This window comes from Brachionichthys hirsutus, chromosome 7, assembly GCF_040956055.1.
Source record: "Brachionichthys hirsutus isolate HB-005 chromosome 7, CSIRO-AGI_Bhir_v1, whole genome shotgun sequence".
Lineage (NCBI taxonomy): Eukaryota > Metazoa > Chordata > Actinopteri > Lophiiformes > Brachionichthyidae > Brachionichthys > Brachionichthys hirsutus.
The window spans coordinates 3,462,762-3,487,685 of NC_090903.1; the positions used below are offsets into that span (position 1 = coordinate 3,462,762).

General features: G+C 43.2%; 2 protein-coding genes across 2 annotated transcripts; both read right to left on the bottom strand.

The window, feature by feature from the left end:
• Nucleotides 1-5,857: 5,857 nt before the first annotated feature.
• Nucleotides 5,858-6,620, bottom strand: LOC137895693 (zinc finger protein 37 homolog). The gene has a single exon (XM_068741187.1). It carries the CDS (start codon nucleotides 6,618-6,620, stop codon nucleotides 5,874-5,876), a length of 747 nt encoding a protein of 248 aa, XP_068597288.1. The 3' UTR covers nucleotides 5,858-5,873.
• Nucleotides 6,621-12,967: 6,347 nt separating this feature from the next.
• dnai4 (dynein axonemal intermediate chain 4) lies at nucleotides 12,968-24,798 on the bottom strand. The gene is given in 17 exon segments (XM_068741556.1): nucleotides 12,968-13,018; nucleotides 14,745-14,898; nucleotides 15,009-15,235; nucleotides 17,572-17,670; nucleotides 18,241-18,362; nucleotides 18,457-18,617; nucleotides 18,717-18,871; nucleotides 18,998-19,084; nucleotides 19,721-19,872; nucleotides 20,079-20,255; nucleotides 20,474-20,635; nucleotides 20,890-21,029; nucleotides 21,171-21,336; nucleotides 21,742-21,830; nucleotides 24,290-24,438; nucleotides 24,512-24,674; nucleotides 24,743-24,798. Coding segments are annotated over 17 exon segments (2,310 nt in total).
• Nucleotides 24,799-24,924: the final 126 nt, after the last annotated feature.

Sequence of the window (24,924 nt, forward strand, 5' to 3'; positions counted from 1 at the left end):
TCGTCCAAATGAGCTTCCTCGAGCTTCTGTTCAAAACTTTCTATGAACTAAATTAACTACCCGATTATTAATTATATGAAGTCTAGCTTCATGTGCTCGTCAGTTTTAAATTTCCCCAGCCTGTCCTCTTGAGCCTTGCATTAACCCCTCAACAGCTGCTAGTGTTGTGAGCACGGCACTGTGTGAGAGGCAACATTATCCTCGTATGTGTCAAATAGCTGTATGCGATGTCTGTACAGACAGAGAATGTCTTGTCATTCTCAGTGTTAACTTTATTGAACGTGTTTGCAGGGCCGGCCCTAGCCATTTTGGTGCCCTAGGCGAGATTATGATTTTGCGCCCCCCCCCCCCCCATAACAGCAAACATAATATATATAAAACATTAATAACAACAGCCATATGACGGACCTTAAAAGTTTAATTATTCTTCAAAACAACTAGCATACGCTATACAATACAAATAATAATTAAATAATAATAAAATAAAATAAAATAAATAAACAGAAATAAAACAGGGTTACTGTTCAGATTAAGAGGAAATTAAAAGTCCTGACAGCTTCCACACAAACAATGCAAAACAGATACATAGCAAATCATTTAGCCATGATAGCTTACATTTAAAATTTTACACGTCTGGACTTCCTTGCAGCAAAGGCATCGATGGTATCATCAAATGATACCTGTCTTGAAAGCTCATGATCTATGCTTATTAAAGCAAGTCCATCGAGACGCTCTTGTGACATCGTGGATCTCAGGTCAGTTTTTATAAGCTTTAGTTTGGAGAAGCTCCTCTCTGCAGCAGCAACTGTCACTGGAATAGTGAGAGCAATTCTCACGGCCACCCACATGTTAGGATAAATCTCCTTCAGTTTCTTCTCCTGTATGAAACTGAGAAGTTCCAAGGTGGTCATTTTGGGTTTTGGCAAATCTGGGAATGATTGCAACTCCAGTGCCAGTTCCTGTTCATCCAGGTCGGACTGCCCATTCCAGCTCAGGGCACTGCTCAGGCTTTCACACGGCTTTTCCAGCTCTTCCTGGGGCAGCTGGGGGAAGTTGACAAGCACACTGAACCTTTCATCGACTTCACCCATTGTCTGTGATCTTTCCCTTAGTGACACAATGCAGACATCTACCACCATGTTGAAAAAGGAAATCTCCATTTTCCTCAGTGCATCAGTCAGTTCCTCACCAGGAGCCTCATAGGAGAACTGTCTCTGAGTCTCTTCTGCTTAAGAACAGCTTCAACATCCATCTCCTCACACATTTCTTTGGCAGATGCTTGTGCAGAAGCAAATCCAGTGTCTCTGTAGCTGGTAAGAGAGGCTTCAGTTTTCTTCAGGGGAGATCTGACTGCAATAACTTGTTGACATGCTGAATTTCTGTCAGGATGTCATCCCGTATCACAGTACAGACAGAGAAACGGTATGATGCAACCTCTTCAGCTAAAGACTGTGCCTCAATTTTTATCACCAGATCTGTGGTGTGGTCTCTCACTTCCAAAAGTGCATCTCTGACTTTTGCAGCCTGGTATCTCACAGCCTGTACACTGTTGATCCGACTTTCCCACCTAGTATCTGACCAGGATTTCAGTGTTGTGTGGACATGTGTTTTTAAGATGGACCATCTCTGAGTGGAGGCAGAAAATAGTGTGAAAAGGTTCTGCAGGAAGCCAAAGTAACCACTGGCATCTGCAGAGCTTTTTGCCCATCAGCTACCACCAGATTTACTGTGTGCGCACTGCGTGGCACAAATAAAGCTCGATTTATTATGCTGTGTTCTTCTGGCATGTACGCACATCACTGAACAGAAAGAAGTAGAGAATATCTGTAAAGACAGATAAGCCACGGTATAATGGCGTTCCACCGTCGTCTGGAGAGGGAAACTATTCCAGCTTCGACGCTGCACACGGAGATGACGCATTCAAAGGCGTCGGAGAACCATGGTGTGTTCACGAACATGGGACATGTGACAACTCGCGTCAGAACGAACAATTATCGGCTGAAAACGCGTCTACGAGCCGTGCAACACCAAACTAATAATATGGGCTTTCTAACATACGTTTATTAGTTTGTTATTTTCCTTTTTTTTTTTTTTTTTTATATATATACCGTATTTTTTGGATTATACGTCGCTCCGGATTGTAGGTCGCACCAGCCAAAAAATGCATAATTAAGAAGAAAAAACCATATATAGGTCGCACTGGAGGATAAGTCGCATTTTTGGGGAAAATTTATTTGATAAAATCCAACACCAAACAACATATAGCACAAAGAACATGCTAACACGTTTACCAAAATATCAGGTTTTATTCCGAATCACGAAATCCAAGGAAATCTTCATCCTCGGTGTCACTTTTGAACAACTCCCCCAACTCGGCAGGTAGACAAGACGCCGCTTCCTCTTCTACGTCGCTTACATCAGACTCGTCGTCAGTTGCAGTTCCAATTATTCCAGCCTTTCTGAATCCCGACAGGATGGTTGCGGTTGTCACTGAAGCCCATGCTTTGTCGATCCATTCAATGACTTCCAGGAAAGTTGCATGGCGCATTCTCCCGGTTGCCGTGAAGCTGTGCTCTCCATCCGTCATCCACTGCTCCCACAGGTTACGCAAAACTGACTTAAAGCTCCTATTCACGGAGATATCAAGTGGCTGGAGTATTTTGGTTAAGCCTCCAGGGATGATGGCAGGTATGGAGTTGAGAATTTTTATTTATTTTTTAACTGTGGTGTGATGTGCGCTCTCATGCTATCCATCACAAGCAGAGCTTTGCGTGCTCTAAAGAAGCCATCCGGTCGCTTATTATAGCACTTTGTAAGCCACAAGTTCATCATTTCTTGATCAATCCACCCTTTCTCGTTCACGGCGATTTCAACTGAGGAGGATTGGATTTTTGGCATGGTTTTTCGTTTGAAAATGACCATCGGTGGCAGTTTTGATCCGTCTCCACAACATGCCAGCACCACTGTGAAGTGTGATCTCTCATGACCAGTTGTAACGATATTCACACTTTTTTGCCCTTTCTCTGCAACACTTCGGCCCATGGGGATGTCAAAAGTGAGGGGGACCTCGTCCATGTTAATAATATGATCCGGTGTCACGTTGTGATCACTTACATGCTTTTCAATGAACGCGCGGAAACTGTCAACCTTGGCTTGGAAGTCCGCTGGCAGTTTTTGGGACAGTGTCGTCCTAGCTCTGATAGAGAGGCGTTTGCGCTGCATGAAGCGGTAACACCAAGAAGGTCCTCCCGCAAAGCCGTTTATATTCACCTCCCTGGCAACCACTTGGGCGCGGAGACGCAACTGCACCGTTGACAAACCTCTCCCAGAAGCACGTTGTTCAAGCACCCATGCGTGAACTCGTTCCTCCAACTGTGGCCACCTAGCTTGTCGCCCGCGATTAGCTTTCTTTGTTTTCTTCATTTCAGTAAGCATAACCTCCGCTTTTCGCCAGTCCCTTACAAGTTTTTCGCTCACTCCAAACTTTCTTTCTGCTGCTCGATTGCCGTTTCCGGCTCCATATTTCACTATCTGAAGCTTGTAAGCCGCGGAATATGACTTTCTTTTCGGCGACATTTTCAATCAGCCCTTCTAATTGGTGTTTTTAGATAACAGGTGTGACAGATAACTATGAACCTCCAGAAACCGCGACAGATTCTGACGGGTCACAGAGTTCCCTGTAACACCTGTTATAGAAATGTGTAGGCTACTGTCTCTGCGCTCACAGATTTTGTAAAAAAAAGCATATATAAGTCGCTCCGATTTATAAGTCGCACCCCCGACCAAACTATGAAAAAAACCGCGATTTATAATCCGGAAAATACGGTATATATATTTTTTTTCGAGGCTTGGAGTGGCGCCCCCTCCAGCAGGTGGCGCCCTAGGCAATCGCCTAGCTCGCCTATGCCTAGAGCCGGCCCTGGTTCCGACTCATGTCCACCGCCACTGAGTACCGTGGCTGACATATTGTCATGCAGCAGTCTCAGTACCCAGATGTATTTGTCAGGGCAGCCAAAGGGCCTGAAGGTTTACCGAGTCGAAGGCTTTGGTGAGGTCTATGAAGGCCATGTATAATGGTTGATTTTGTTCCCGGCACTTTTCTTGCAGTTGGCAATAGATAAAAATCATGTCTGTGGTTCCTGTTTGGGCGAAATCCACTTTGAGACTCAGGAAGGATGCTTTCTGACAGGGGGGGGGGGGGGAGGGGGGAGTCTGTCGGCCACGACCCTAGGAAGGGCTTTCCCTATGGTGGACAGGTAAGAAATGTCACGGTAATTCCCGCAGTCTGCCTTGACTCCCCTCTTGAATATGGAGACAATTAAGGCATCCCTAAGCTGTGCAGGGATTTTCTCTTTCCATATTTTGAGAGCTAAAGCTCCTGACGGCATCGCTCTTAGGTTCATTGGAACACGCAAAGTTCTCCACCACGACAAGGTGGCGATCCATGGTCTAATATAAGGCTTCTCACCTGTGACGATGAATATATTTATTAGATAGAATGTCAGAGCAGTACAGATACAGTCAAACAGTAGTATGCATTCCAGTACAAGTACAGTCAAACATCCTGTCTAAGAGGAGCATTTCAAAAAAGCCCCTGTGGTCTTGCTTCCGTTAAAAGTCCTGAGTACATAAATCATCAACATAACAATGAGTTAAAAATACACAAAATATGTACAACGAAGGTGGACAAAAAAAAAAGGGGGGGGGGGGGGGGATTGATCCGGAGAGAGTCATGATGTGTATTTTCTGGGCCGTTTTGAAGGAGGCCAAAGAGGTGTATGCTTTGAGGGCAGGAGTCAAACAGTTCCACCCTTGGGTGGCAGTATTGCAAAAAGATGATTTACCCATGTTTGTCTTATAGGAGGGGGTAATCAGGTTGTTGTTTGTGCTCCCTCTAGTGTTGTGGCTGTGGGTGTCACAAAATCTTTGATGTCTTTAGTCAGGTATGCGGGGCAAATTAAATATTTTAAATGTCAATCCCATTTTGAGTTGTTTAACCCTGTCTTCTACCCTGAGCCATTTTAGGCTAGCAAAATGTCCAGGAAGAAGGTGGGTCATGGGCCCCAGATTGAGGAGTAGCCGAATCAGTTTGTTTTGTGAAGTTTGGACCCTTGTTTTCAGGGACATTTTTATGTTGGAATACCAGGAGGTGCTAGCATAATAAAAAAGTAGACATTCTGCCCAAAAATCTTGTTCTCTGATTTACTTTTTTGATCACCTTAGTTGCCATACTATCACCAGACAGGTATTTGCCAAAAACACAGCCCAAATAGGTAATCTCTTCTTTGCTCGAGGTTACTGTATATCGACTTTGACAGTAAAATAATTAACATTTATCTCACTTAGAGAGTGTCTTGACCCAAAAAGAATAGATTCTGTTTCACCAAGGTGTAGTGACAGTTTGTTATCGGCAAGCCAATTACAGTTAGTGACCTCAGAGCTTCCTCAACCTGCACTTTGTCCTCTCCCGAAATCAGGAGTCATCAGCGAACAGGAACAATTTAAAGTTACAGGCAGCACTCATGTCGTTAATGTATAGGAGGAACAGTAACGGCCCAAGAATGCTGCCTTGAGGAACCCCACAGCTCACCGGGAGGGACGAGGACATGGTTCCGTTTACGTCCACCATTTGTTCTCGTCCCTCAAGGTACGATCTAATCCAGTTTACTGATGTGCTATCAAAACCAATTGCCCCTAGCTTATTCAATAGAATCGAATGGTTAACGGTGTCAAAGGCCTTTTGTAGGTCCAGCATGACCATGCCGCAGTATTTTCCCGAGACTACTTCATGTTCGACGTAGCCGGTCAGATATATGAGGCATGTGTCAGTGGAGTGGGATTTTCTGAAGCCCGATTGGAATTCAAACAACAGCCTATGCTTGGTGAGGTAGCGGTTGATTTGCTCCTGGATTAAGCTCTACATAACCTTTGATAAGGTGGGTTTTCATGTGGCCTGTCAATTCACCACTTTGTCTAAAATGTTTCCCACATGTTTTACAACTATAAGGCTTCTCGCCTGTGTGGATTCTCATGTGGACTGTCAATCCACTACTTTGTCTAAAATGTTTCCCACATGTTTTACAACTATAAGGCTTCTCACCTGTGTGGGTTCTCATGTGGACTGTCAATTCAAAACTTTGCCTAAAATGTTTCCCACATGTTTCACAATAATAAGGCTTATCATCTGTGTGGGTTCTCATGTGGAATGTCAATCCACTAGTTTGTCTAAAACTTTTCCCACACGTTTCACAATTATAAGGCTTCTCACCAGTGTGGGTTCTCATGTGGAATGTCAATTCACTAGTTTGTCTAAAACGTTTCCCACATGTTTCACAACTATAAGGCTTCTCATCTGTGTGGGTTCTCATGTGGACTGTCAAGTAACCACTCCGTCTGAACCGTTTCCCACATGTTTCACAACTATAAGGCTTCGCACCTGTGTGGGTTCTCATGTGGACTGCCAACTGACTACTACATCTAAAATGTTTCCCACATGCTTCACAATTATAAGGCTTCTCACCAGTGTGGGTTCTCATGTGGCCTGTCAATTCACCACGCTGTCTAAAATGTTTCCCACATGTTTCACAATTATAAGGCTTCTCATCTGTGTGGGTTTTCATGTGGACTGTCAATGCACCACTCCGTCTGAAATGCTTCCCACATGTTTCACAACTATAAGGCTTCTCACCTGTGTGGGTTTTCATGTGGACTGTCAAGTTACTACCATATCTGAAATGTTTCCCACATGTTTCACAACTATAAGGCTTCTCACCTGTGTGGGTTCTCATGTGTTCTTTACAGGCGGCCCTTCTTGTAAAAGCTTTGCTACATGTTGGGCAAACATGTGGTCTCCCTTTGCTGGTATTTCTGCTGTGGGGTTGAAGTGTGGGATCACATTCAACATCCTCTTCACCTGTTTCCTTTCTCTTATCATGGCTTCCAGATGCATGACAGCTGTTAGAGAACAGCAGCTGGTCAATGTCTGCTGCTCCTACCACAGAGGTAATAACTGGCATGAGAACTCCAGACTCTTCTGATGCTGCATCTTCATCAGGTTTCAGGAACAGAGTCTGATCCTTGCTGTGGTCTTTTTCTCCACAAGGAGGACTCAACATGAAGGTTCCAGTCTCCTGCTTCAGTCCAAGCCGCTCTCTCTCCTGACTGGTGGGGATTTCTTCCTGCTCCTCTTTCACACGTGGAGGCTCTGGCTCCTCTTTGTCCACACTGGAGTTCATCTCCTCCTTCCAGAGCTGCTGATCAGCAGGAACCTCCTCCTCCTCCTCCTTACAGACATGTTGCTGTGGACAATCTGGAGGACAGATTGAAGGAATTGGACGCTGCTGTGATGAAACAAACATGCGAGGACAAACATACATACTTATTCTGTGTGATTTCATTCCGGGTCTCCAGGTGATATCTCGCAGTCTTCGCTGATGATCGATCTTCACTCAGTTTTGTTCACTTGTTTCTTTACAGGCAACCGTTGGTCGATTTTTTAAAAAGGCATCCTGTTCAGCTGAGATACCTGCAGACGAAACAAAGTGATTTCCTGTTATCTTCTGCTACAGCTGATTGTACCGTTAATTTAAAATCAATAGAAATGGAGAATCTCCTCCCTTTATTCCTCTAGAAACTTCAAATATTAGTTCAAGAACAGGAATACCAATGTAAAGATAAATGTCATGGGGAAACAGAAATATACATAAACGTATGCAATATAAGCAGAAAATACTAAACACAAACCACTGACATCACAGCAACCTATTATATTAACACAAGGTTACTAAAGTAATCGTCTTTTGTCTAAATATAATAAAGGAATCTCAAAGCCTAAAAGTAGAATTTGCTCCTTAAAGTGCTCATGACACGAAACTGACATTTTTAAACATAATAGAGAAATCCGACCCCAATGAAATATTTAAAAGTTACAAACACACATTGCATAATCCTACTGAGAACAAAGAACCGTTCTTGTGACTAGCACTTTAGCAGACTAGCATTTATCGCACTGAAAGACGATGGACCCGGATCTGAGGTCAGTGACAGAACGAAGCTCTGCTTGTTGACAGGATTGACAGCAGCTTTAACCAGTGACTTCATCGACGTATTCATGTTTTTCACAGAGTAAAGTGCTCGACATGCCTTCGCGTTGTGTTGCAGGATTTTATTCAAATGCCCACAAGGACGGCGTCACTTTATTTAGTTTTCCTAAAGATCCGGAGTTGCATTTGACGTGGGTGAAACCGGCCAGACGCACAGGTGAGACGTGGCTCCCTCCCCCACCTCTCGTCTTCGTTCGGAACATTTTGAACTGGATCGCCTTGATTCCGTTCCCACAATGAAGGAATCACTCGGTCATTCAGTTCAACATAAACTTCGGTGCACCACTAGCCCACCAATTATTATTGTATGGAAAATAATTCTCTGTGGATTTTGATGGACAAAATGACCTGATACGAGACTTGGGAAGTTTTCTGACGTCAGAATTCACTAAACGTAATTATTATGCTCATTTAAACCATTTTGTTTCTTATTTGGAAAGAGAAGAAGCCACGATTAAAACATATTTCTAATCCTGACCAATCCGTGTCCCCCTGACTTCTCTGTGTCCCTGTTTTCTCATCTGTGGTGATCTCACCGTTACGGACCGGCTTCCTTCTGTCATCTCAGTCGTTTTGTTCAGTTCGTATCTGTACGGTTCAATCCAACCACCACGTTCTCTAGGACAGTGTTTCCTAACCTTGTTTGAGCCGCGGCACATTTTTTACATTTACAAAATCCTGTGGCACACCACCAACCAAAACGACACAAAATGATACTCCAACACAGTACATATTAGATTAGATGACCTTTATTATAAAACATATCGTATCGTCAAACATCCTGTCTAATAGGAGCATTTCAAAAAAGCCCTTGCGGTCTTGTTTCCGTTGAAAGTCCTTCGTACATAAATCATCCGCAATTAACAATACCAATTTAACAATACAAATAAAAATGAAACCAATATTAAATTAAATTACTCAATTGATTCAACGTAATATTAGAAAAACAAAAATAAAATGATTTTACACCGCCAGTGCAAACTAACAGATAATCTAAAATAAATTACCCCACTGACGCAAAATGACAATGAATGCCAATAAATAACTTACATAAATTACAATAAATTAGTAAAGCAATTAATATCTGCAACGTAGGCGGACAAAAAAAAGGAGGGGGGGGTTTGATCCGGAGAGAGTCGTGATGACTATCTCCATTTCTGTCCCCCTAAAAGCTGTATTTTTAGGGCCTTTTTGAAGGAGGCCAAAGAGGTGCATGTTTTGAGGGCAGGAGTCAAACCGTTCCACCCTTGGGTGGCCGTATTGTAAAAAGATGATTTACCCATGTTAGTCCTATAGGAGGGGGTAATCAGGTTGTTGTTTGAGCTCCCTCTAGTGTTGTGGCTGTGGGTGTCACTAAATCTGTGGAAGTGTTCCATCAGGTATGCAGGGATTGAGGGGACTGAGGGCAGAGCTGCATTGACTATTTTAAATGCCAATCCCATTTTGAGTTGTTTCACCCTGTCTTCTACCCTGAGCCATTTTAGGCTAGCAAAATGTCCAGGAAGAAGGTGGGTCATGGGCCCCAGATTGAGGAGTAGCCGAATCAGTTTGTTTTGGGAGGTTTGGAGCCTGGTTTTCAGGGACATTTTGATGTTTGAACACCAGGAGGTGCTAGCGTAGTCAAAGAGGGGCTGAACGAGGGCTCCAGCAAGCGTCCGGAGAGCACTTTTGTTGACAAAAGCAGACATTCTGCCACACTGTGGCAGGAACATTAATACTGCCAGCTTGCAAAGCCATTGTAAACGAGATGCTAGGCCCTGGCGCGGCCAAAGAGATGGCTAAAGTGGGAGCGGAGCATATAACATCTACACATCCCATTTTTCAGATTGTTGTCTTTTTTTAAGTGGACCAAATTACTTCTTTAAAAATAAAGCCTGCATATCTGCTGTTACTCACGGTGGTCCTCAGTTCGCTCGGGGAGTGTGTGTGTGTTTGCTATGCTGGAGTCCCGAGCGGGGGAGAGAGAGCCAGGCCCGGATACGAGCATTGTTCCCAACCCAAGTCCCAACTCGGAGAACGCCGACCTGCAGCGAGGAGCTCCGTCTCCCGATATCGTGATTTACAGCAACAAGAACGGCCCGACATTTATTTTACCTGCATTTAGAGATTCCTGAACCACAAAACAAACCTTTAGCAAAGCACAGCTCTGGTTGCCGTGACGAGAACACGTGCTCACGAGCAGCAGAGCTAGCTTGAATGCAGGAACACGTTTACGCAAAAAATATTAACACATTTATGCAAAAAATATTTTCAAGGAACGTTATCTTAAATTAGCGGCGAAATTCGGCGCTTCATTTGCATATTAAATAACTAATTATCGATCGTTAACGGATCGTTCCGACCTACCTTCATCAGAAACGCAGACAGGCATCAACGCAGAACGAACTGGTCCGTTGTGAATAGCGGAGCATTGATTTCCCCAAGGACCCCTTAGCTGCCCAAGGTGCCTGATGTAAAAACACTAAATTCAGCAACGGGCAGTTCCTGTACAAAACACAATCAGTAAATTTGACTGATAATGTCAGACATTCCAAAACGCTTTGGAATGTTTGCAGTCATAAAATAAATGTGTGAATTGCAAATGGAGCAAACATTTTCAGCAAACCTGTTCTGCCCTTAGAGTCTCTGCCTCTCGAGCGTAGAGCTCCCTCTTGTGGATACTTTGCAACAGTGTTCTGGAGAACTGAGATAATCCAAGATGGCTGCGCCCATTGCCGATGTGTTCGTGTGTTAGGAGCAAAGAACCCTCGGAAAGCTTTCTCTGGACAGGATTTGTCTGAGAGCGTGTTTATAATAATAGTACAATGTTTGCGTTGTACTTGTTTTATGAGAGGAATTTATGTGTGTATTGTGTCTTTGAGTTGAGCTATGTGCCTCCAGTTAGCATGTAGCCTAGTAAGTTATATATGTTAGCTAGCTCATGGATGTTTTTGTATTGTTTTCAGTTTTACGCCGGACACGGATTTATTCTACAAATAAACAGCACAAATAAATCAAGTCTGGTTATTTGGAGCGTCGTTGTCTCGCTGTCTAACCGGTGAAAGTACTTCAGGGCGAGGACAGCGAGCACAACCACAGGGAGCTACATCCAGTACCACAACCATGAGCCTCCGGTCAGGGAAACATGATCACCTGGAAACAGATCAACATTTTAAAATGTTATAAATCGTCCAGGCCAACTGCCTTGCTGTTCTTCATCACCTTTCTAACTTCACTTAGTAACTTCCTGGTCCAAAACAGGTCCCTCTACTTCCCTTTGTTCGCTCTTATTTTCCTCATTTCTTAATTCCTCGAAATACTTCTAACATCTTCCTAACACACTACTGGCCTCTGTCAACAGATGATTAATAACAGCTTCCGGTTCGGATGATATTTGGGGATCGGCGGTGTCGGAATGTGTTTGAGTAGTATTCAATTCATCTATTACAGCTTGTATCTCATTCAGTATTTGCTGGCTGGGATATTCTGCATTCGAACCCATGTTAATGAACATATTAAAAAAAAAGAAAACAGCAAGAATAAATAACGTAGCAAGAAATGTAAAAAATTCCACACGGCAAGAATAAAAAAAACGGCAAATAAAGCAATAGATAAGAAAACACTCACTTATTCATTCCTTTGCAACAACAACAGTCATGCCGCTGCAATCATATGGACAGCTGATTCCAATCTTATTGTCAGTGCTGAACAGTAACCTGGGATCGTGTTGCGTAATAGTCTGTTCCGGTAATATGGAGGCTCTTCCTGTATCTTCTTGCAGGCCAAGCAGAGACTCTTCTAATTGAATGTCATATTCCTTCTCGTTTTAGTGCCGTTTGCTCTAGATCAGGGGTTTGGGGCTCATCGCCTGTGTATTAGATTTGACTTCCAGTGGCGTAGCACAATGAGCCAGGATGTCACAACTATTTGCAGAAGAGTATTTCACAGCAACTGAAGTCGCAAAGAACATCTGATGCAAGGTTATAATAGTTTTGGATTTTTTATTATAGTTTAGTTTTTGTTCGTTTTGAATTTGTTTTCTCTAATTCAGTTAGTTTTAGTTAGTTTTTAGAGTGGATTTGCTAGTGTTTATTAGTTTTAATTTAGTTTTTATTAGTTTTAGTTTTGTTTTTATTAGTTTAATTTAGTTTTTCATACTTTGGGTTATTTGTCAGATGCAGGATTAAAAAATAATAAAATAATACAACTCAACAAAAGATAACATAGAAATAATTTATTCAGTATTTCATATGAAAAGTATGTAAATCTACAGCCAATACACTACTGTACCACAACTCAATGCAAATACTGCAGAGGATCCATCACAAACAACAACACTCAACGTTAAGGGTGTGATGGTTATTTATGTATTACAGTACACAGAACTATACCCCCACCCCCCCCACACACACACACACACACACACACACACAATCATTGTGCTCGCATCTATAATGACGGTGCGAGTTGGCTTCCTCCTCTGCCTCTGTCCATTGTGGTGCACATTTGGCTCCTTCAGCAAGCTGCACTCTGAACTGGCTTTTTATGGGCGTGGTCACATCATTTGCAACAAGTGTCTTCAATTTTGAGTTGTTGCTTTAAATGAATGAAGCCAGGCATGTTCATTGTGTTCGAATTGTGCAGACTGTGGCAAGAATTTTGCATCACATGAGTTTTAATTTGAGAATTTGAGCAGAGTTGTTTGCAAATTGTGTTTTAGCAATAAAAAAAAACCTGTTAGCACTATGATTAGTCAATAGTAATAGCCAACACACAGTAATACCTGCTACCAAAATACTCTTACCGATAAATCTGAACATGTATAGTATTTGTTTTGTCTTCATTCTGGTACATCTCTGCATAGAGTAAACCAGATGAGTTGTTTGTTACAGCGCTCTGGATGCTGCATCATGAACAATGCCCTCCATAATGTCCACCTGAAAGAAAGAAATCAGACATTTGATCATCAAGCATCTCAGTGTTTTGTGACTGAAGACAGATGGCTCTAAACTGGCATGTTTAAACTTCCATCCATCCATCCATCTCCCACCACTTATCCGGGGCCGAGCAGGGACTTCCAGACTTCCCTCTCCCTGGCCACCTCCTCCAGCTCACCCAGGGGGCTTCCGAGGTGCTCCCAGGCCAGCCGAGAGGCATAGTCTCTCCAGTGTGTCCCAGGTCTCCCCCAAGGCCTCCTCCCAGTGAGACATGCACTGAACACCTCCCCAGAGAGTTGTCCTCAAATTACTGCTCTCAATATGGAGGAGCAGCAGCTCTGCTCCAAGTTCCTCCCTGGTGACTGAGCTTCTCACACTGTCTCTAAGGGTGCGTCCAGCCACCCTGCAGAAGAAACCAAGACAGTCCCTGCACATCCAGAGACTCAGGGCGAATCTCACCCACCCCCGGTGTCCTTCACGGAGGAGCTTGACAACCACTTCTGTGACTTCAGCCCAGGTGACGGACAAGTCCTTCTCTGAGAACTCCGCCTCGGATTCCTCTATAGAAGACATGGTAACGGGATTGAGGAGATCAGCTAAGTATTCTTTCCACCGCCGACAATATCCCCAGTTGAGGTCAGCAGCTCCCCGCCTACACTGTAAACAGTGTCGTCGGCGCGCCTCTTTCCCCTCCTGAGGCACCGGACGGTTTGCCAGAATTTCTTCGATGCCGACCAGTAGTCCTTCCTCCATAGCCACTCGGGCTGCCGTATGCTCTACCGGGTTCAGGAGCTGAGCTGTGGAGCTATAAGCAAGCCCACACCAGCCCGCCACCTCTCACCGTGGGCAACGCCAGAGAATCCAGAGAATCCAGCCCCTCTCGTGTGGTTGGGTTCCAGAGCCCAAGCTGTGGGTGGAGGTGAGACCGACAACATCTAGACAGTAATTCTCAACCTCCATCACAAGCTCCGGCTCCTGAGCTTGATTTAGCATCGCAAGCCACCCATGACTTGATCCCATATTTTGCTGGCTAGCTGGGCGTCTACTGCCGGAAAGGACAATGGTCTTTTGACAGAAGAGATTAGTATCAGTGATCAGTATCAGTGTCACAAGAGTTAGGCTCTGTGTCTGGGGATTGGTTCGTCAAGCCCCCTGTCTGTCTGTCCACCGACTGCCACCCAATCCACAATGCACCCATCCCCTATGGTTCCCTCGGCAGACGGTGAGTCCACCAGAGGTTGGGCCCACGTCAACCTTTTGGGCTGAGCCTGGCCTAGCCCAGTGGGCAGAGACCTGGCCACCAGGCGCTTGCATACCAGCCCCGGTTCCCCGGTCTGGCTCCAGGGTGGGACGCCGGTTGCGCCATACCGGGCGACGTCACGGTCCTGGCTCTTAATTCTGTGATAGGGTTTTTTTTGAACTGCTCTTAATCTGACCCGTCACCCAGGACGTTTGCCATGGTAGACCCTACCAAGAGCATAACAACATAGTCCCTGGTATCATTTGGGCACTTGAACTCAAACAAAGGGGGAGATGTTTAAACAGTAAAACATTTTTTACATTGCATTGAGTAAACGTAGACCAAACATCACCTTTAGGTCACTGTGGCCTGTAGATTCTTTCGGAAAATGAATGCAAGCTGTCCAATCTTACTTATTATTTAAAAACAAAGAACTAATTAACTGCTTCAAGAAAGGACACTGCAGGATTTAAGAATGGCCTGTACCTGATTGCACCTTCCCAAACTGAGATTCCTGAGTTGATAGACAGTGACTTGTCCATTATTGTCTCCTACCAAGACGCAGTCTGTCTGCGAGGCAAACTGCAACGACGTTAGCCTCACGCCAGTGGCAACAGGCTGCACAATGATGGGATCCAAGCTGAAAAAAAAGATAAACGTGTAAACTGAACATGCAGCATTAGTCTGGCTTTTACATCAGAGGTGGAAGCACTGGAAGGGACAGATCCTCCACCCCTCATCCCAACTCACAGGCTGGAATTCAGGTCCCAGATCTCAAGACGTTCCTCATTTATAGCTCCGAATACTGTAGCCCACTTTGAAGACCACTTGACATCATAGACAGATGTCTTGGTGGAGCTGAGGCTTAGAATAGGCATCAGGTGGTCACACTTCCACAACTGGATGGTCCAGTCAGAGGAGCAGCTTAGGAAGACATCGGGACTGAACGGACACCATGCAATGCAGTTGATTGGAAACTGGGGGATTAGATGTTTAGAAAGTAATTGTTACTTACTTGAATAGCTGTAGTTTCAGTAGACAGCCCTCAACTCTATTAGTTTTCTAAAAATGAATTACCTCCGCCAAGGAGGTTATGTTTTTGACGGCGCTTGTCTGTTTTTTAGCAGGATTATTAAAAAACTGCTGGATGGATCTTGATTTTAAAAAATCTGGAGAGGGGTCTTGGTCTAATTTAAATCCCATTAAATGTTGAGCGCAATCCGGATACCTGTCTCGGTACAAAAAAAGAACGAAAATACAGTTTTTCCCATTTACTTAATTGAGGCTTTAAAAATAAATCTTATCTTGTAAAATATGCATTAAATTCACTCACATGAAATCATAGTCATAAAGGGGCCCAACAGGCACGAGCATGCAAAATGTCTTCTGAATCTGATCCAGCATGAGGTCAGGGAAAAAATATCTAATTTTTACATTGAAAACCCATTTTCGGATTCAGAAATCAGTTAAAAATACACACCAACTGCGACTCACTTTTACTTCTCATGGTTGGTGCAGATAAAGAGAAAAATGTATAACCTTTTGATGATAATCCGGATCAACATGCGGATCCAGGAATGAAAAAAAAATATATACTGTATTTGATACACATTACATATAATGTGTGTAATGTGTATCAAAATGATGGCCTTATTTTTAAAAATAAGGCCATCATTTTGGTATAAATCCAATTACCGTATTGGCCCGAATATAACACGATGTTTTTTGCATTGAAATTAAGCTGAAAAAGTCGAGTCGTGTTATATTCGGGGTCTAGACATTATACCCATTCTGAACGCTAGATGGCGCCAGATATCGTTACAACGAATGGTGAACTGAACTCCCCATGCCAAAGCAAACGCCTATCATTATTTTATTGCGATGTTTTTCCTTATTCATATGTTGTGAGATGTGTCTGTGTGGATGTGTGTGTGTGCACGTGTCCAGCTGGGGCGTGTCACGCCGGAGCGAGTGAGTGTGTGAGAGAGAAAGAGAGAGAGCGCGCAGAGCAGCAACAGAGAGAACTAGGAGACAGAGATATGCGAGCGATAGGAGGAAACGGAGTTTTGTTTAACAGTGCAAGTAAAATAAAGCAGCTTCAGTGATTCAGCACGTCTGGCCGGCGTCCATCTTGTGTTGCTGCGCTTCAGCCATTCATTTACAAATGTGATTGCACCTTAGTTCACATATTTAAACGTTCAGATATTAAGATGTGAGACAGTTTTTGCATGATTTGAATGTGGCAAAATAACATGCTTTTTCTCTCGAATTTATTGTTATAATCATTTGTTTCAGATGTACTGTAATTATTTTCTGTATAAGAATTGAAATTGGTGTTCAAAAAGTATTTTCTCAAACTTGAGTCTGGAAAAAGAGGGGGTCGTATTATATCCGGGGTCGTGTTATATTCGGACCAATACGGTACTACGGGGAATGAGCTGCTTGGTGGAGGTTTGTGCTCTCAGAGTGCTTTTCTAGTTATTTAAGTTACAGCAAATAACCGAAAAGCCTGATGTTAAATGCTTTTTGATGACATATTAGCTGTTGGTGGAGGCTTTTATCTGGACAGTGAAGCCTTTTAATGTCACAAACATTGGCTTATCAAAGAGATTTTGAACAAGCATGACCTGGCCAGTTCAGTAGAACTGCTGAAAATGTGTATACAATATAGAATATTACATACAACATACAAACACGTCAATTGTATTGATGTGTTTGTCTTGCTAGAAGTTCCTCAGGCTCGGTTTTCTTTTCTTATTAAAAAGTTGTGGGGGCCACAATGGGTTCTAAAGTTTGATAGAGGGGCCGGGCCAGGAACAGATGGATGGAGTGTTTGCGTGAACTAATATAAATGACATGTAAAAGACATTGCATGAAAGGATTTGGCCTTTTACAGGCAGCAAAGCATAAATATACAAGGCTCATTGTACAAATTACAGGGGAAATGTCAAATGAATGAGGTTAAATGATAATAACATCTTATTTACCGGAAATTATATAATTTGGACAAGTTTGGCGGGCCGGATTAAAAAACCCAACGGGCTGTATATGGCCCATGGGCCTTAGTTTGCCCATGCCTGGGCTAAGGTGATCCTCATTATTAAACAGTGCTCTTACACACCTACCACTTAAAGACTACAGGATGCATGTAAACAACAATTGATTAAAAATTAGAATTCTTATATGGGACAGGAAATGCCAGGTGACCAATGCATTATGGGTGAGACATTGATTATGATGGAAAAAAAAAAAAGTCCTGGTGATCTTTTGTGTCTTCTCAGATGAGGGAGTGATTTATGTTTGATGGACATACAGAATGTTTCCTGTAACTCTCCAGAAACTGCTGACTGTTGGAACAGGAGCATCTGTGGATGAGACCCTCCCAAGTGCCAACCAAGTAGATATTGGAATCCTGGAAACACAGTGATACACAGGAAAGTGTGATGCAACTTCTAACCTGAAAAGAAATGCAATGAAAATTGTTCACTTCACTGAAAGCGGTGCCTGACTGAGTCCATAATGGGTTCAGATTTCTGCATGTACAGGTTCCTCATCTTGAAGTCAGTGAATTTCAGGATTCTTGATTAGACACTTGAAATTAGGCCAAGGGTTGAAAAACATGTGCTGTTCATTTGTGGAAAACAAGCCACACAGAGATCACAGAGAGACTTTGTTACTGGAACATCAGCGCAGGTCTTTGCTGTCTGTGTTTGTGTGACGTATCCCTAAGCACTGAGGTATCTAGAGATGCTCTTGTCTTGACGCACAAGCACTCACGTTCAAGCTCGTGCTCCAATCCGAGCAAATGCTTTTGGCTTTGAGGCTACAGTGAAGATTTCAGGTTGGAAATAATGTTGTGGAAACTAATGCCATCAAAGTTGTATGGAAATCGTAGGAAACTTAACCCAACCACCCACTGGCGTGGAGTGGAATATACAATGACTGGAGAGAAGCGTTCCTTTAAGCACAGCGACCAACTCACTGTATGATGGAAGTCAAAGCACAGGCCGGGGGTCAACAGTGACTGCATGCAGTCTGCCTTCATCTCTGTCCTGTTCCCTGCAGCCTTCTTTGTGTGAAACATCTTCTTGATCTTCATCGCATCTATGCCAAGAGACACACAACACAAAGTGATGTAACAATACCAACATGGTTTAGTACCGAGTCATCGAGTGTCAAGGTACTGCAAGTACCATACCGATGCAGTCAAGGCCATTGTTGGAGACAAACCACTTGCTGACTCGACCATCTGCAGCCACAGAAAAGAGCGATTCGACCGCCTGCTTTCCCATTAAACTCAGCTCTTGCTGTTTCCACCTGAGCTGCCACACTGGACCCAAGTGCCTGTTGAGACAAGCACTGCAGAGACACACAAAGAATTAAGGAACAACAACGGTACCACTGGTTGATGTTTTTTCTACTGGGTAAGAAACACACTGCCCACACACACACACACACCGGCTGCTGATGATGCATGACTTGTTTTCTTCACTCTCCACATTGTAGATAGCAATAGTGCCATCTTGCATTCCCACAGCCAGCTGATTGGGATGGTTGGCTGAGAAATCCAAGGCAGTGACAGCACTTTCACAGTGGATGACTCGATCAGGCCGCTGCAGAGAGGACACGTCTGTAACGGACAGCCAGCACTCCCGGCTCAGTCGTCATGGCATTGAGGAGCAACAGAGAATGCTGTCTGGAAGTTAGGGAAGACAAATGGAGTTTAAACCAGATCCTACCATGGGGCTCTTAAGAGACCAGCAGCACACCAGGCCTGGTTTCTGGTGAGTAGAGTCCAACGCACCGTAGCCCACAGCCAGGAGGTCCTACCAAAGAAAGCAAGATTTGGTGCTAAAGTACACTTAGCAAAATATTCTGTGATATTTAAACTAAAAAAACTAGCTGGTGTTGAACCATGAGAGAAAATATTTGTTGTTATTGTATTAATTGTTTTTGCAAGAGCAGTTCCTCCAAATGAGCCGTTTGTTACTGGGGAGTTGGGGGGGGAGGCTTACAATCTTTGTACAGCTTACATGGAAATGTGAATGAAGGCAACAATTCACTTTTTGACCCCAACTACATGTTGGGGTCAATCTCGGAAACGTCATCAAATTTCAAGTTGAAAACAATATTGTTCTGGGGATTTGTTTTTGTTTTTTAACACAGCGGCTGGTCATTTAGAGCCGAGGACAACAGGAGGGTGAAATGGTGAACATGTGGTAGCTCGGTAAAAACAAAGGATTTGAGTGTTTGAGAAGTATACGCTCAAGATGTCGGAGATCGAAACAGCAGGCAGGACTATTCAGAACCCCGTAGAGTACCGGTAAGGCAAGCATAGGTACCTTTAGGCCATGCAAAGGCTCTTGACTCCTGCAGACACTTGCCTTTACCCAACACCATCACAGAAATGAGTTAAATACAGTGTCAGTAGTTGTATTACTACAACGCCTGTGTGTTGCTACCATGTTCTTCTTGTTCCAGGCCATACTGGTGACTCTGCGTTCTCTGCTGAGTTCACAGCTGAGAGTCCACAAATGCTCCATAGCTGGAGATGGAGGGCTGTCTGCATCCTGCATTTGTTCCCCTATCCCAGGCTTGGACTGAAGTTCTTTGTCTGTAAAAAAAATTAAAAAAAATCATTGCATTTATAATCACTTTCAAGATCATGTCAAACTTCAACCCTGCAGCTGAGATGCAACTTCTGGTAATGTGTGCAACACCAGTTCAGAGGGATAAATGACACACTCCCAGGAAGCATCTTGATTCATTTTTGCCCCTGACATGTTAGTGGTTCGTGTACTCGTGGTGAGATGAGTTTACCTTTTAGTACAGGCAGATGTCTATAAGCAGCCAGTTTGGGTTGGATGATATTTCGTAGTATGCTCCTCTCCATCACGAGCACGGACCGTTGGAATTTCTCTGACCTCATGATCAGCTGCCCAGTGTTAAGACAGTTTCCAACCGTTTCAAATTCTCTCAGTGAGCTAGCAGCGCTGCCTGTAAAGAAATACTTAATAATTGATTCAGCAGGTTATTGAAATCTAACCCTGAATTAAGAACAACACTCTTTGTTTGCTCAACACGATATCCGAGAGGTCACATTCATGTATTTATACACTGTTCCGTCATCCACAACAACGTATTTGTGAGCATTCCTTTCTATTTGTAGAGGAATATTATGCGGTAAAATCCAGACTGAAGCAGAGCATTGTTACCTGTACTAGCTGTACTGCCCTCTGACATGCTTTTCTCTGCACCTCTGCTGGTGTTCACAGCCGCCTGTGAAGAGTCCTGGACCTCTGGTTCATGGCTATATTCAGTGCGATCCTCAGGGCTGATCATTGTGTCATACATGTCCCAGGTCGTAACATTCGTAGCTGTGGACAAGGAAAATGAAGAGATGGTCTGCATTGAAACACTCTAAACTGTTTGTACATAAAACCACATTTCATTGTCTACGTATCAGGAGATAAACCATACATCAGAATTATTATAATTAAGGTTCTGAAACAAGACCTACACTACACTCGCTCTTTCATAGGTTGATACATGCTGAAATTCAGGAGGTTCCCACCTCAAAGTGCATGCGTACATCTACTTTGGCTGTCTCACAGCAAGGAAGCTAACTGACCTGCATCCACCATAACCACAGAGTCGCTCTGGGCCTGTTTATTTTTAGTCGTTTCATTCAGTGTCTGTATTGATTGATCCACATGCTTCTTATTGCCCATTCGGCTCTTGCAAACCTCAGCATACTGGCTGTTCCTCTCCCTGTGTACGCAAAAGGATACCAGTGTATTCAAAACAAAGAAGAATATTCTTTTTCCAACAAGCAATTGATCATCTCTGTGAGTAACGAATAGAGAAAGACATTGATTAACATTAAAAATAAAAAGTCAGGAAGTGGAGGACGTCACTCACGAAACAGCTCCAACATCAGCATCCACAGACAAGACGGTACTGGGTATGTCCAGGAGCGAAATGATGTCTGTCTCAGAGATGAAGACACGCGTGAAGTCTTTCAACAGGAACTCTGTCGCATGTTTCTTTTCAGCATCTCTTTTCCTCTGCACATCAGCTAGAAAACACACAAGAAGCTTTCATCTACCACCACAGAATACTGCAGCTGGTAGTGAATCATGCTAAAACGTACTTTATATTATAATTAGATTTGCTTTTTTTGTGTTATTTACGATTGAATGGATGTTTATATGCTACTTATTAGAAGAAAATGGAGAAATCAAACAACATATTTTACCTCTAGTGTGAAGATAAACTTTCTAACAGAGATTAGCCCCAAAAAATTCCCAAGACCTTGAGATTAATTTTTATGCTTCATTTGTTTGCCATGTACCAACATTAAATACAGAATACTAAATATGAGGAGTACAATAAGGCTCAGGCAAAATACACGGTAGAAGGAAAAACAGCACTTTACACAAAACATAAGAATTTTAATGAAATCATTTTAAAAACATGGAACCTTGGAAGTTAATGGGCGTATCCTCGGCGTCCTCATTCAGTGATTCTATCGTCGACTGGCTGGATCTTCTGCTGCTTCCTAATATCGACCTAAAGCAAAATCAGTCACTTTTACAAGGTTGCAACATTTGCCAAATGGAATACAAAATGACGAATAAAATATAATTGTTATTCTAACAAATCATCACATGTGAATTAAAAGTGGTTCAACTTGAAGCCTTTGTTTTACTCTTTCAATACCCATCACATGAGAGAATTAGGCACCAAGAAACTGTCGAGAAGCTGTGATTAACTTCACAACGCCACAGAGTGTACCTCTTGTAGCTTTAGATGCAAGAGTTGGGGTCGAATCACACTTTGCATTAAATAGAAAAATGTTTGACAGTATAGATGACAGGAATATTGTGGTAACAAGGGCACTTTTCATCAGTTCCCATACGTTAATTCTTTAGCATAGGGGTTTCAAAACCTTTTTCACCACACTTGATTTTTTTCCAAAATGACCACTGAAGAAGATTGGTGGTATTAACTGGAAAAATATTGAACAGTTTTAAAACCGTGCGCTGGAAACAAAGCAAAACCAGCTATCCAAGTACTTTTATGCATAAATGTGTTGTGATTTACACCAACAATTATTGTAATACTCATTCATTCATTTTCTAACCGCTTATTCTGCTATCGGGTCACGGGCCAAGCTGGAGCCAATCCCAGCAGTCAATGGGCGAGAGGCAGGGGACACCCTGGACAAGCCGCCAGTTCATCGCGGGGCAACACAGAGACAGACAATCAGCCATACACACACTCACACCTACAGGCAATTCAGCGTCACCAATCAGCCTAGGCTGCATGTTTTTGGTGGTGGGAGGAAGCCGGAGAACCCGGAGAGAACCCACGCAGACACGGGGAGAACATGCAAACTCCTCACAGAATGGCCACAAGCCGGAGACAAACCTGCGACCATCTCGCTGTGAGGCAACAGTGCTTACCACTGCGCCACCGAGCCGCCCTATTGTAATACTGTACATTTATATTTTCTATATTTGCATACTCCTGAAAACATGCCTTTAGCAACTGGCTTCACGTTGATATCATTACTAGTTTAGAATGTATTCACAAAAATCACTCTTTCAGTAATGGTGGATTCTTCTGGATCGAGATCCATAGCTTTTAAAGATCCAACAAATCTGTTCGCCCACTACTAATCCCACAGTGTCTTGGTAAAGGCTGGCAAAAAGAGGATATACCTCCTTTGTGGAGGTAACAAGAGAGCTATTATTGAAAGCGTCCAAAAACAAAATTGTTTTGTTGTGATCCAGATTTCAACTGGATTTGTCTCCTCGGCCATTTAAGATAAAAAAAAAAAAAATCCTTGACATACTCCAATGTTGAATTAACTCAGCTATATTAGAAGTCTCTATCGCTAAATATTAAATGCACTGTAGGCCGAAACGCAAGTGTACCCCCATTTTTAAAAAACTCTCTACAATATCTGCGATCCAGAGGCCATCCGGATTAAATTTTGTTGGCAAAATAGAGGTACCCACCCTACAGCACTGTGTCAAATTCCATAAACAATAATTAATTGAGATATTGAGTAACAAATTTTGAAGCTCCATTGAATGCAATGTTAACAAAAAAAGATCCATCCGTAACATTTTGAGTTATCTTGCTTGCTATCTGACCGACCGACAGCATCAAAAACTTCACTGAAGGGGATGGACATCAACCTCGTCTGCCAGCGGTCTCCTATTCATTCCTGGAACCCCTCCATGAGCCTCTGGGGTGATTTAACACAGCCTCTTGCCATTTCAGATTAGTCCAGTGGTTCTCAAATTAGATTAAAGTGTATTTGCACATCCACTCCAGTAGTTGGCAGTGGCACCCTGATTGTCAGAGTGCACGCAGGGAGCATTAGCTATATGGTGTTTTTGCAGAAGAAGAGAAGTTGTAAACAAACCATCAAGAGACAGCGTGGAGAAATATTTAACAGAGAGATGGAGATGATAAAACAAAGGAAGGTCAGTCGAAAGCCAAACGAGGAAATATGACGTAGTGTACGTAGCGCTTGGCGTCACCGTGACTACGGTGGGAGACGAGGAAAGACCTGACTTCCTCATTCTGCTAAAAGAAAGTCAGCACAATTGTTTTTTCATTTTGGTTTTATATAAGTGTTTTATATTTTGTGCTCCTGAGTTAATGCTGCTGATCAATTTTAATCTATTATTATTTATTGATGTTATTTATTTTTAATTTATTATTTAATTGTATAAATTGTAGTTTAAGGATTAAAATGTCAGGCAAATTGATGCACTTCAAATATTTTCTGTTGCAGACAAAAAAAATGGTAATAAAGTTATTCTTTGTTGTAAGTTGATATATATTTCTTTCTTTTTCATATTTCTTTTTATGTTAATAACGATACAAGAGTGCTTTTTTGGAGGGGGGGGTCTCGAAATGTTTTTTATCTTCCTAGGGGGGGCGTGACAGAAAATAATTGAGAAGAACTGGATTAGTCCCAGCTGCTTGTCATTCAGTGACGTCAGCGATACCTGGAGACGTGCACGGAGAAGCTCCCGGCGGGTGACGTCAGACAACGCTCTGACAGTGATCCAGCCGAGCTTTCATCCAAGAACCAAGAACCTGGATCTGGCTGGAAGAGTGGCTTGGGGGTGACGTCATTTCCGTCTTCATCAAGCACCTGCCAACAGTGGAATTAGCCACCAAGGCCAAGCTACACCTGCTAATGCTAGCCCACTGATTCTACGCGTTACCCGGACGGCTTTCCCCGCGGGCTGAATGGCGCTCTTCCCCAGAACTCTGCTGCCGCCGCCGGGACTCTTTCTTCTCGAGAAACCGACGACGCTGTTCGCGTGTCTCGTGCTTTGACCGACTCCATGGAAGCCTGAGCCGGACGCGTTCGTTGTTCGAGAAGAGCTGCAGAATATAAATATGAGGAGTTAGCGGGGCACCGGCTCGTTTTCTTTTTGAAAGTGTGAACTTACGGCCTCATCGCCAGGGAGCGTCTCTGTTGTCCTGTTTTCGCCACCGAGGCAGACATGATTGATCTTCCGTTGTCATAGCAACGGGACGCCACGCTGTACCGCCAGCTTAATTTACAGTATTTTATACGTGATGGAAAAACTCAGAGCGTTTCAGTTTTTAAAAAACAGAAATAGATGTTTCA